Source organism: Tamandua tetradactyla, chromosome 21 (assembly GCF_023851605.1).
Source record: "Tamandua tetradactyla isolate mTamTet1 chromosome 21, mTamTet1.pri, whole genome shotgun sequence".
NCBI classification, from domain to species: Eukaryota; Metazoa; Chordata; class Mammalia; order Pilosa; family Myrmecophagidae; genus Tamandua; species Tamandua tetradactyla.
In genome coordinates, this window is record NC_135347.1 from 58923719 (window position 1) to 58936456 (window position 12738).

Genomic DNA, 12738 nt, shown 5'->3' on the forward strand with positions numbered 1-12738 from the left:
CTCCCGGTGCCGGACCGCCTGGGCCTTGCCGGGCAGGGCCGGCCGGCGGCCCCTGCAGCCGTTCCCCGCCCGCGGGCGCCTGTCCTGGACGCCGGACCTTGTCGCCCTGAGGCAGCCTTCGTGGCCCGGCGCCTTCCTCTCCTTGCGGGGCGGGCCCCTGGGAGGCGCCCCTGGGCACGCACTGTCTCGTTGGGCTCGCCGCCCCTCCCTTCCCCGGGCTGAGCCTGGCCCGATTTCGGCTGGGTTTCCCCTTCCCGTCCTGGGCGCCGGCGCTGGCCCTGCTTTCCTTCCTGGGGTGGCGTCGGGCACGCCTCCCCCCCGAGCGCGGGGCTGCGCGTCCCCGTAGGCGCCGGCTCATGGCACCGAGGCCGTCTGGAGCGGCGCGGACCCCGCGGACGCCCTCTGCAGCCCCGCGCGTCCTGCCGGATGCCCTGAGTCTCGAACGACGCTCGTGACCGGCCTGCGCGGGGTGGGACCGCTGCTATAGGATTGGGAAGGAGCAGCCCCCTGTGATCATCCGACGTCCAGCGGCGCGTGCAGTCGGTTCAGAATCACAGACGTGTGAGGCCTTGCGAAAGGTGAAGTCGGGAGGCGTTCATTGAGCACCAGGTAGGCCCAGGTGCTGGGCTGTTGCAAGCGTTAGCAGAAGTCTTCCCTGTCACAGAGGAGCTTTTTATTTGGGGGGGGGGGGTTGAATGGAAAAGTTGAAGAAAATTGTAAACGCTAAAGTAGGGTTATACGCAGAGAGCTGGAAGAGCTCAGGGGCTTGCCCGTGGCCCACCCGTGGGTACGGCTGGGTGGTTGGTGCTCCCGGCATGAAACAGCACAGCCGGACCTGAGTGCCAAGGACCTCTGCGTTCCCCTTCCACCTCCACGGAACCACTCGAGTCGCTTTCTGTTGTTTGGGTTCAGTTCTTTCCTTTTCTAGAGTGTGTTAACGTTGTTACCTGTTACCTTTTATTATTATTATTTAGTTATTCAACCCACCCCCCGCCCCCACCCCATCCTCCACTGCTCAGGGGAAGTATTGGATTAGTTTAGTGCTGTTTTTAATTCTGATGGACAGGGTGAGCAAGTAGGAGTCAGAAGAGTTCATGCACCAACCTCCCTTTCCTTCTGTCTTGGAGAACATAATGCTAACCTTCCCTACTTGTTCTGAGGATAGTGACCATCTGTAAATGTATGGTTTGCTGACCCCTACTCCACTGTCATCCTAATGTAGTTTTCTCTTTTAATTCCAATTTTAGAACAGCCTTACACCCTCTCAAAATGTCTTAAAGTAGCAGTAAACCCTAACATGAAAAAAATTGCTGGATGTTATTAATTTGATTCCTGTCTCAGGTGAATATATCTTAGACAATTATATGTCTTGATTTCATTATTTTAGGAGCAGTTTTAGGTACAGTAATGAAATTTCTCTTAAAATCATGGTAAAGTCCATAGAGAAGTACCTGTGAGTACCTAACGAAAAATTCGTTTTAAAGTAATAATGAATGATTCAATAAGAGATGCTTTGAGAGTTAGCCTTTTATTGAGTTCGTGTCTTGACGCTCCATATTTGACGGGGGGGAGCTTTTCAGTAGTTCTTAGTTCTGAATACTTACTATAAAAATGTGAGATCCAAAAATTACGCTTTGATCCCAATGCCCTAGAGATGCTAAGGAAAAGGAAACCAGTCCATAATCTATTTTATTGTCCTTAAAAACTTAAGTTGCTAATATTTGATCCAAACAAAAACTGGTTAATTCCTCTTCAGTTCCCCAGAACCAAGTCTTTGTAAGGCCTGTCCCTGTCTAGGACTCATGGACGTTATAGGTAACAATGTTAATAAACTGGTCATAGCATGACTTCTGTCTTTTCTTAAATCCCCACTGAGAGCCACTTATGTAAGTGTTAAAAAGTAAACTTCAGGTAAGAGACTAGTGGGAACGTGAAATTTTATTTTCCATTTGGCAATGTTTAGGTGTATTAAAGGGAGAAAAGGTAATTTAAATTTTCTGGGAACCAGTGATGGGGTTGACTGTTATTAATTGGTCTTTCCCGGGATCCTGTGAAGTTAATGGTGATAGCCTTATTTTACAAATGATGCTGAGACTTAGCAAAGTTAAGTAACTTGTATGAGTTCACGTGGCAATAAATGGTGGAGTTTAGATTCATACCCGGGTTTCTCTATCTCCGAACATTGTGTGCTTTCTATTAGAATAGAAATATTTTTATTGATAGAGCAGGTTGCTTATAAGAGATATCTTTTGGAGTACTTTATTGGAAATGATTATTTTGTATACCCTTAACCTAATTTAGTATACCCTTAACCTAATTTAGTATAATTTTTTAAACTTTTTAATGCTTTGATTTCAGGTATTTTTAAATATATACAGATTTCAAGAATATTTTGGATACAGCTCTTTAAAGCCAAGAGGAAACCATGAAGAAATTTTTTAGTTATTGAAACTACAGTTGAAATCATGGCTACGTCAGCAAATCTGGATATTGGAGCCCGGCTGATAGTGGAAGAATGTCCGAGCAATTACAGTCTAACTGGCATGCCAGACATTAAAATAGAACATCCACTGGACTCAAATTCAGAAGAAGGATCGGCCCAGGGTGTTGCCATGGAAATGAAATTCATATTGCCTAACCGATTTGATATGAACGTGTGTTCTCGCTTTGTGAAGTCCTTAAATGAAGAGGATAGTAAAAACATCCAAGATCAGGTTAACTCTGACCTGGAGGTGGCATCTGTCCTATTTAAAGGTTGAAAGTTATGGTATAAATGTCTGCATTTAGTTTTGTTTATTTGTTGTTGTTTTTCTAATCATGAGATTTTGAGTTTGGGAAGAGAATTTAGAAGTCATCTTTTAATTGGATTTTCTAGAATCTCATAGAAACCAAGATTAAATAATTTCAGATTATGTGTAAATGTCTATTTTAGAGGAAGTGCATGTTATTTTTTCATTATTTCTTGCCTAAGCTTTATTTATTTATAGAGTTCCAACTTAGATTATCATTGTTCCTTTTCACATCAAACAAGAATAAGATTCCTGTGACTTTTCGAAGTGAATCAGCTTAAGTCTCTGTTCCATAGATGTTTAATTTGTTTTAGCTTTATCTGCTTTAATGCAGTGGAATCTGTCATTATGCTGTAGAGTTACTTTATAATGATCCTCTGAATAATAAAAGTGATCTCTTAGAATAAAATTGCTCAAGATTAATACAAATTTTTTTTCCTGAAACTTTCACTTACGGTACTCTATATGGCAAAAATAATTTAATGTCGCTTGATAAACATTTAAATTGAAGCTGTTATTCCTCATGTATTCTTTTTTAATATAGACTTAGAGCTTTTATTGAAATGCTCTGTTTTTAGAATATTGTCTTAATGTGATTTCATTTACTTTTCTTAGCTGAATGCAATATCCATGCATCTCCTTCTCCGGGAATTCAAGTAAGACATGTCTACACTCCCTCTACAACAAAGCATTTCTCACCCATAAAGCAGTCAACTACTTTAACCAACAAGCACAGAGGAAATGAGGTCTCTACCACACCTCTGTTAGCAAATTGTAAGTATTTGCCATTGATGTATTAAAATATTCTTATTACTGATATAATGATTTCTGGTGTTTAGCCATGTAACGTTTTTATTAAATGCATATTCTGCTTTTGAACACTTAAATGATGTCCTAATAGTTTCAGTAATTTAAAAACCTTTTCTTTTTGAAAAATGATTTAAAAAAATATGAATACAGGAATATTTCTATCGTATTAATCTGTTTTATGACATTGCATGTTAATAATTTATCTTCATGATTTAGATATTTTGCTATTTGTTATTTTTACTATCCTATATGAATAATGAATTAATGCATATCTGCATACATACATACCTGTATACATGCATACATATGATGCTACTCAAAAGCTTTTTTAAAAGCAGCTTTATTAAAATAAATTTACATACCATACAGTCCATCTGAAGTGTATAATCAGTGTCTTCTAGCATACATAATCTTTTGAGATTCTTCATATTTGTTTTTTTTTTGTTTGTTTGTTTTTTTTTTTTTTTTTAAAGGAAAGACAGAGAGAAGGAAGGAAGGATAGAAGGAAGGAAGGAAGGAAGAAAGGGAAACATCTTTAAACATTTTCTTGTTTTATTGTATTCTGTTTCTCCGTTTTTGTTACATGGGCTGGGGCCGGGAATCGAACCGAGGTCCTCCGGCATAGCAGGCAAGCACTTTGCCCGCTGAGCCACCGCGGCCCGCCTCATATTTGTTTTGAATCTATGTATTTGTTTGATTAAAACTGGTATTGTAGAAATATAAACTATTAGAAGTGCCTGAAAATGCTGTTATTGACATAAGCAAATGGAGAAATATTTATTCAAGATATTTAATATCATTAAGAACAACAACAACAAAAAAAACCTTTTCTTATATTACCAAATATTTAAGTATTTCTCGACTTAGGTTTCCCTGTTGAGAGTAAATTGAAATATTAACTTTTGAAGACCTGTATAGTTTTACTGTAAAAACTGAGTTTTTGTGAACTTTTAGCAAATCCAGGCACCATAGCATTTTTGGGGTTTGTGGAGTATAAGTTTCACATTTTACTTATTAACAAGATCACTGATCAACTACTGATTTTGGAGTGAAAGCTGAATTGTTTCTACTATAATTTTGAATTTGAATATACTAACATGAATATGAAACCACCATTCTTATAACTCTGAATCTACTTTTTAAAACACGTAGACTCATTCTAGAAGAAATAAAATAAATTGAAGTTTTTCTATGATAAACTAGAAAATATTCTATACAGTATAAATATATTAATGAGAAAAAATAATAGAACCAGTTAGAAGCAATTCGACTTAATAATTGTATTTTTGAGACTATTAGTTAAATATATATTCTAAAGTGTGGTAAAATATGTGTCTTTACGTTGGAAACATTAAATCTCTCCTGATTTTCGAATTGTGTGCTGTGGCATTTAATCAAGAAGTCTTCCTCATCCCCTATGACTCACTCCCACCACCTATTGGCCATTTCTGGTTTACTTATTTGAATTTGCATATGACTCCCAATTGCTTTCCTTGACTGAAGTCTAGAATCAAGTGATGCTAATTTTTAAGGAGAAATCTCATAGAATAGTGCATTTTTGGCAACAGTCCTATAATAAATATGTTATCTGAAGGAATTCTGATTATAGAATTTTTGACCTGCACAGAAGTACCTAAAAATCATCTGTTTTCATCCCTCGCGTTACAGATAAAAAACTGTTTAAAAACTTATCCAAGGTAACGGAAACCATTCTAGCCAATCCAATATGTAAGTTTATACAAAGGTTCCATGCACAAGGGTAACTTTCCAGAAACCTACAACCTCCAGATGGGTCCCTGGATGTAGTATATCCGGAAACCTAGAGGGCCCAGCCTCTGCAGAACATCAGCTAATTTCATCTCCCTATCCCATATTATTGATAGCCCCTCCAACCTGAAAAGTTAGAATGGCCATAGCCCAGACAATCCTCAAGAAAGGGATGGAAAGACCAAAGTTGATGGTGGAGTTATACAGACAAGGTTGGGTTTAACAAACGAATATGATTGCTGAATCATTAAATTGATACTTCTTTTAGTCTCCAGTATCTTAGAGCAGCTAGAAGTAAAAACCTAAAATTGTGGAACTGTAATCCATACCAAAGTCTGAAATCTGTTCCACAGTTAATTGTTGTGCTGTGTTTTGAAATTTATTGCTTTTTTGTATATTTGTTATTTTTCACACAAAAAAAGTCGATTGTGATGATTAAAGAGAATATGTCCCTTTTAGCCTCCTATATTCTGGAGCAGCTAGTTGGAAAAATCTGAGGTGATGGTATGGTAGCCCATGTCAGACTCTGGGATCTGTCCTGTAATTACTTGTTGAAGAGTGCTTTGAAAACTATTGGTTTTTCTTAAGTTTCCTTGTATATTTGTTATATTATACAATTAAAAAATTAAAATAAAAAAACAACTTATCCAAGGTTGCACAACTAGTTAGCCACGACTAGGCCTAGATTCAAGAATTTTCTCTCAAGGTCATTTTTCTATTTATGACCATACTCCTAATGTTAAGAAAGAATGTCTTGAAATTAAGAGTTTCAGGATTTTAATCTATTCAATCAACACAAAGAAACAAGGCTCTAATGTCTTTTAGACTTATCTTACTCATGCGTTTGGTAATAGAGATAACATTTTTAAAATTAAATGATCTAAACCATTTATTTAGAACAAATTTTATTCATAATATCATTTTGCAGATATCAGAATTATATTAAATGGACATAAGTAACAATTTTCAGTTACAGAATGGGTATTTATATTAATATATGTTTTGTATTATATATTTAGACAATAAAATTATAGTTTTGTCTTGAAAAGAAAATTTCCTGACAAACGGAAACCATGGATTGCTGTAAGTGCACCCTCCATATGTACATGAAGCATTTCTGTCATATTGTTTCAGCCTTGTCTGTTCACCAACTGGCTGCTCAGGGGGAGATGCTCTATCTGGCTACTCGTATTGAACAAGGTAATCATCTATTTTCAAAAATTTATTTAAAACAAATTTAGTAGAATTATTATATTTGCTATTTTTCTTTCTTCATTTTAATAAGGAAAGTATAAAAATTAAAATTTATAGTTACATGATCCCACCCAGCAGATAACCCAATGAATAGTGTTTTTAAAGTAATATAAAGTATAAAACCTATAACTTCCCTGACTATCCCAGAGTTCTTGCCAGGAGCAAACACTTAGAAGTTTCTTATCTTTCTAGAAAATTTTCCTTGAGAATATTTCTATTTATGTCTTGGGTTATGTGTCAGAGTATATTTATGCTTTTCATTATTCACACAAGAGGGAAAATATAGATGCTTTTATTATCATGCTTTTTTACTTATTGTTTTAGAGATCTTGCCATATAAGCACGTAAAGATCTATTTCATTCTTTTTAACAGTTCCACAGTTTTGCACTGTATTGCATATATTACATATAGTATATGTTTTTTATACTAATCTCTCTGGTGGTGGTTGATTCCAGTTTGTTGCTATTAAGTAGCAGTGATATTGGCATTCTTTTAAAATATATCCATAGGGTAAATTCCTACAAGTAGATTTATTGGATCAAAGGGTATGAGAACTTTTACTCTTGATATAAATTGCCAGATATGTGACCTCACTCCAGAATTTGAGAGTTCCTGACACAGGTTGTTATTAGACTTTGATTTTTGTTCATTTCATGGGTGTTTACAATCTCATGGTAGTTTTATTTATATGTTTTAAGTTGTGGTCTATTTGAGTTTCTTTTTGTGTGAACTGTCTGTTATATATGAACTTATATGAAATCTTTCTAAATGAAAGAACTTAATTCTTTATTATATTGCATATATATTTCCCAATTTGTCACTTTTTCTTTGACTTTATGACGTTTTTAAACATAGGTTTAAACTTTTTAAGTGGTAAATATATATGTTGTTTTCTTAGTGGCATCTGGGTGTTATATCTTTCATTCAAAGAATTTTCCACTCCTAGATTATATAAAAACTTACCCATTATTTATTCTAGAACTTCTCTGGTTTCCTCTTTTATACTTCAATCTTTGATCTATATGGGATATGTTTGGTGTAAAGAAGCAATGATCCATGTAGTAGTTAGGTTCAGGTGTCAACTTGACCAGGTGATGGTGCCCAGTTGTTCATTTGTGCTGGGCTTAAATCATCAGCATGTGAAATTCACCTATGGCTGATTACATGTGCAGTCGGCTCGGGAGAGCCTTCTGCAATGAGTGAGGCTTAAAAGAAGAGGTCAGAAGAGAGAGGAAACAGCTCAGCACAGTACAGCTCAGAGTTCACAGCTGGCACAGTCCTAGACATTTGAAGATGCAGACAGGACACACTCTGGGGAAAGCTAGGAGAGGACCAGCAGATGTTGCTGTGTGCCTTCCCAAATGACAGAGAAACCCAAATGAATGTTAGCTGCCTTTCCTCTGAGGAACTATAAATTTGTAACTAAATAATCCCCATTATAAAAGCCAGTCCATCTCTCATGTATTACAGTTTGGCAGCCTTAGCAAACTAAAACACATTTTGGTACCAGAGAAGTGGGGTACTCCTGTGTTTGCAAATGCACCAAACATGTTAGAATGGCTTTTTTAATGGATAGGGAAGGATTCTGGAAGAATTGTGAAGTGCTTGATAGAGAAAGCCTAGATTGCTCTGAAGAGACAGTTCAGTAGAAATATGGACTCTAAAGATACTCCTGTTGCAGATTGGAAGGAGGGCAATCCCAGTTTTGAAGTGGCAGAAAGTTTGGCAAAATTGATTCCTGATACTTGGCACAAAATTTATATTTTGGTAGCACATTATCTAATTTAACTTGTAGGGTCAGTTTACTCAAACGCCATAATTACGTGGAACCTTGAATAGGGAGTGAGATCTTGTTGGTTTGTACAGGTTAGTGTGATGCCCCAACATATCCCAGAGTAATTGCAGCAGGGAATAAAAAAATATTTGCAAAGTCCCCTTGTGGGACTGGGGAAAAAGGAGGAAATATTAACCCTCCCCATCTAGGGAATTCCTGACAATCTCACAAGCAGTGGAAACAACCAATTCAATGGTCTGAGCCCTTGAGCTTGGGGCTCACCCCTAAGAAACTTATTCTTGCAAAGGAGAAGCTAAACCTACTTATGATTATGCCTTAGAGTCATCCTATGAGATCCACTTTTGTTGCTCAGATGTGGCCTTTCTCTCTAAGCCAACTGGACAGGTGAATTCGCTGCCTCCCCACAACGTGGGACATGATTCCCTGACTCCCGGGGGTGAGCCAGAACCCAGCATCATGGGAACAAGAAAACTTTCTTGATCAAAAGGAAAAAGAAAGGGACAAAATGAAGTTTCAGTAGCTGAGATACCCTTTTTAGTTGATGGTGTATTGAAGTGGCTGGAGGGAAGTACCTGAAACTGTTGAACTGTGTCCCAGTAGCCTAGATTCTTGAAGACAGTTGTATAACTATATAGCATCTGGAGTGTGACCGTGTGATTGTGAAAACCGTGTCTGATGCTCCCTTTGTGCAGGGTATTGACAGATGAGTAAAAAAAACAAGGACAAAAGATAAATACATAGAGAGGGGATAAAGGGTAAAAAAAAAATTGCTTAGGTTTCAACACCCAATAGTGGTCTAAACAAAAAATTGCTTAGGTTTTAACACCCAGTAGTGGTCAGTGAGAGGGAGGGGTGGGGGGGTATGGGATGTATGAGTTTTTCTTTTGTCTTTTCTTTTTCTGGAGTGATGGAAATCTTCAAAAAAATGATCATGATGATTGCACAACCTTGTGAAATGTATTGTGAACCACTGATTGTATGCTTTGGATGGTATGGGAGGATATCTCAATAAAAATATTTTTAAAAAATTGATTCCTGGTGCTGTATGGAAGAGAAAATTTTAATGTGACAATCTGGGATATTTGGCTGGTGACGTTTCCAAGCTAAATGTGGAGGATACAGCCTGGTTTCTCCTTGTAGCTTATATTGAAAAATGACAAGAATGGAATAGATGAAGGACTGAACTTTTGGGTGCAAACAAACCAGAAATTGATGGTCTGGAAAATTCTGGGTTTCCAAAAAATGAGACCCCAGAGAATAGTGCTCCATGTGAGAATTTAACCCAACATGGAACCAGTCAGCCTTTACAAGACAAGACAGGGTCAGAGATGGAGTTATCCAGAGAGGATTTGTAGAAGGTCCTGTTGGCTGATGGGTTTGATCCCTGTATGCTGCCTTCCACATCACATTTTTTGTGAGACCTGTGTAGACAGAACCACTGCCAGTTTGGACTAAAAGGGACAGGAAAAGAAGAAATTGAAGGACAAACGGTCTGAGAGGCAGAACTATGGAAGCTAGGGTTTGAAGCCAAGAAACCTGTGCCAGGAAAGTGGGTCCACCTGTGTGTGTGGGGGTGAGTCTGCCCTGGAGGAGGAGGGTGGGCCTCTGCCTCAGAGTCAGGAAAGTGGGTCCACCTGTGCGCGTGGGGGGGGGGAGTTTGCCCTGGAGGAGGAGGGTGGGCCTCTGCCTCAGAGTCAGGAAAGTGGGTCCACCTGTGCGCGTGGGGGGGGAGTTTGCCCTGGAGGAGGAGGGTGGGCCTCTGCCTCAGAGTCAGGAAAGTAGGTCCACCTGTGCGCGTGGGGGGGGTGTCTGCCCTGGAGGAGGAGGTTGGGCCCCTGCCTCAGAGTCAGGAAAAGTTTTTGTGCCCCAGGCCTCGGAGAGGGTGGGGTCTGGCTCCTACCCCACTGTGCTGACGGGTTGAGTGAGTGCCCTGGAGATGGCAGAGGTTCCAGATGCCACCCAGATGCTTGAGGAGGGTGGGGCCAAAAAAAAGGTGGTTCACTAATGTTCCCCAGTGTCAAGCCTCCTCCCAGCGTTTGGAGGGAGCAGGGCTGCTGTGTGGCCCTGGGAAGGGCGGGGCTGCCGCTTTCTAAAGCCCAGAGGATGCATGACCTTCAGGTTTTGAAATCTAATGGAATTTGCCCTATAAGTTTTCAGAATTGTTGAGTTCTGGTGACTCCTGTTTTCCTTCCACTTTCTTCCTATGGTAATGAGATTGTTTATCCAATGACTGTTCCTTCTTTGTATATTGGAAGCATGTAACTTGCTCTAAGTTCACAGGTCCACAGCCAGAAGAGAATTTTGCCTTAAGACAGACCCTGCCTGAAACTGTCTTTGATGAGGATTTGTACTCTTTTTGAGTTGGTACTGTATTTGTATTCTTACTAGAATGATTAAAGGCTTTTGTGATATTGTGATGAAATGAATGTATTTTGTATATGGAAAGATTTAGTGCATTGTATGCAGGACAGATGAGCATCGTTAGGTGAAAAAATATCTGTTGTTTTCTATTTAGAGATTTAAAGTTAGCTGCCTTTCCTTCGAGGAACTGTAAATTTGTAGCTAAATACATCCCCTTTATAAAAGCCAGTCCATCTCTGGTATATTGCATTCTGACAGCCTTAGCGAGCTAAAACAATCAAGCTTAATTTTTATTTTCATTTTTCAAAAAATTAGTTGTCCCAACACTTTTATTGAATGGATGGTAGCATGTTAAAAAGTTTTGTGGGTTTTTTTTTCCATAATTTCATTCTTTTGTAAGAAAGGTTGCTTACTTAATCATTTTCTTTCTGTTTAATTATAAATATTTGGAGCATTGGTGCTCATCAGCTAAATAAATTTGGGGGAAAAATGTGGACTTGATACCTAATGGATTAAGTGTAGGGAATAAAATGGGGTTCAAAGGAATTACATGGTAATGTTTTTCAGATTATTCAGTCTTTATTCACATATTAAGTTAGCAAACTCTAAGAATTAGAGAATTCAGAAGCAGCAGTGTTAGCTACAGAATTGAAGATAGATTTAAAAGATTTTAGAGTTTTCTTATAATAATATCATACATTTATGTAAGGCTATCATATATTCTCATTTTTATTGTGATCTTCCCACCTATACATTGATGTAGGCAAAGTATCATTTGTGTATTGGAGAAATGGGCATGTGGGGAAAATTTACATATAGGCTGGTAATAGATACATACCCAAATACACAAGCTCACACTGCTGAAAAGTGACAACCAGGATTCCAGCTCTGGTCTCCTGATTCCAAGTCCAGTGTTCTGTTGATTGCCTTATACCTAGCATTTTATCATCTCTTGAGGTTTTTAATTCTAATAATATGGTGTATGAAGCCAGCTATATACACTGAGGTACATTTTAATACGTTCAGATTACACGTTGAAATAATACTTAATAGGATTTCACCAAACAAAAGTCACAAAGTGAACGTCATTAAGTGATATAATCAACATTTAGTGTGTCAGTATTTTAACGGTGATGTGGTTGTTAAATGAGATCACTAAAATTACTTTTCTTTTAAATAGAAAATGTTATCAATCACACGGATGAAGAAGGATTTACACCATTGATGTGGGCTGCAGCACATGGGCAAATAGCTGTGGTAGAGTTTCTACTACAGAATGTAAGGAAAATGCCTCAAATATGTATATGTATAGTTACTTAAGTTCAGTTAAGTCTCTGGTAAAGTTTTCCTATCTCTAGCCAGCTATATATAATGGCAGAAGTTACAAAAATATATCAAAAGTTCTTCGTGTTCTCATGAACAACCAACCTAGCTGGGGATGCAAGACCAGTCTTACATGAAACAGCGAGAGCTCATTTAATACTCAGCCCCTCTGCAGTGCCGTGGGTGTGGCAGTACTGTCAGCGTCAGAGGAGAAAGCTTCGCATGGAGGAAGCATGGCTTGGCTCCACAGTGAAAGAATAGTTAAGATTCAGATGGAAGGGACAGGGAGAGCACCTAAACAGTCTTGTTACCTTAAACAAGAGTTTGCCTTGTTTCTTTATTAACCACAGAAAACCACCTAAATTGTGTTGAACGGTAATTATTATTGACAGAAATAAGAATACTCTGCATAAATGAATTGAAAAGTCTTTTATTTTCACTCTCTACCCCAGGGTGCTGATCCTCAACTTTTAGGAAAAGGCCGAGAAAGTGCACTATCATTGGCCTGTAGTAAAGGCTACACAGATATTGTCAAAATGCTGCTGGATTGTGGAGTTGATGTGAATGAGTATGATTGGGTGAGTCAACCCTACCAATTTTAAAATTATGGTTACAAATTCTAGAGTTGATTTAGCTGT

At 38.4% G+C, this 12738-nt stretch overlaps 1 protein-coding gene across 6 annotated transcripts in view; it reads left to right on the forward strand.

The window, feature by feature from the left end:
• Window positions 1–52: 52 nt before the first annotated feature.
• Window positions 53–12738, forward strand: part of ANKRA2 (ankyrin repeat family A member 2) — a 39634-nt gene continuing 26948 nt past the window's right edge. For 5 of the 6 annotated variants that reach the window (XR_013167190.1, XR_013167189.1, XR_013167191.1 and 2 more), the window contains exons 1-6: window positions 57–609; window positions 2359–2754; window positions 3405–3563; window positions 6501–6566; window positions 11958–12055; window positions 12553–12678. Coding sequence is in view for 2 of the 6 variants with exons in the window: in XM_077139477.1 (XP_076995592.1) it covers window positions 2466–2754; window positions 3405–3563; window positions 6501–6566; window positions 11958–12055; window positions 12553–12678 (738 nt within the window). In the remaining 4 variants the exon portion in view is untranslated. Of the gene's footprint in view, window positions 610–2358; window positions 2755–3404; window positions 3564–6500; window positions 6567–11957; window positions 12056–12552; window positions 12679–12738 lie in introns of all 6 variants that reach the window. The other variant, XM_077139476.1, reaches the window with a different exon arrangement.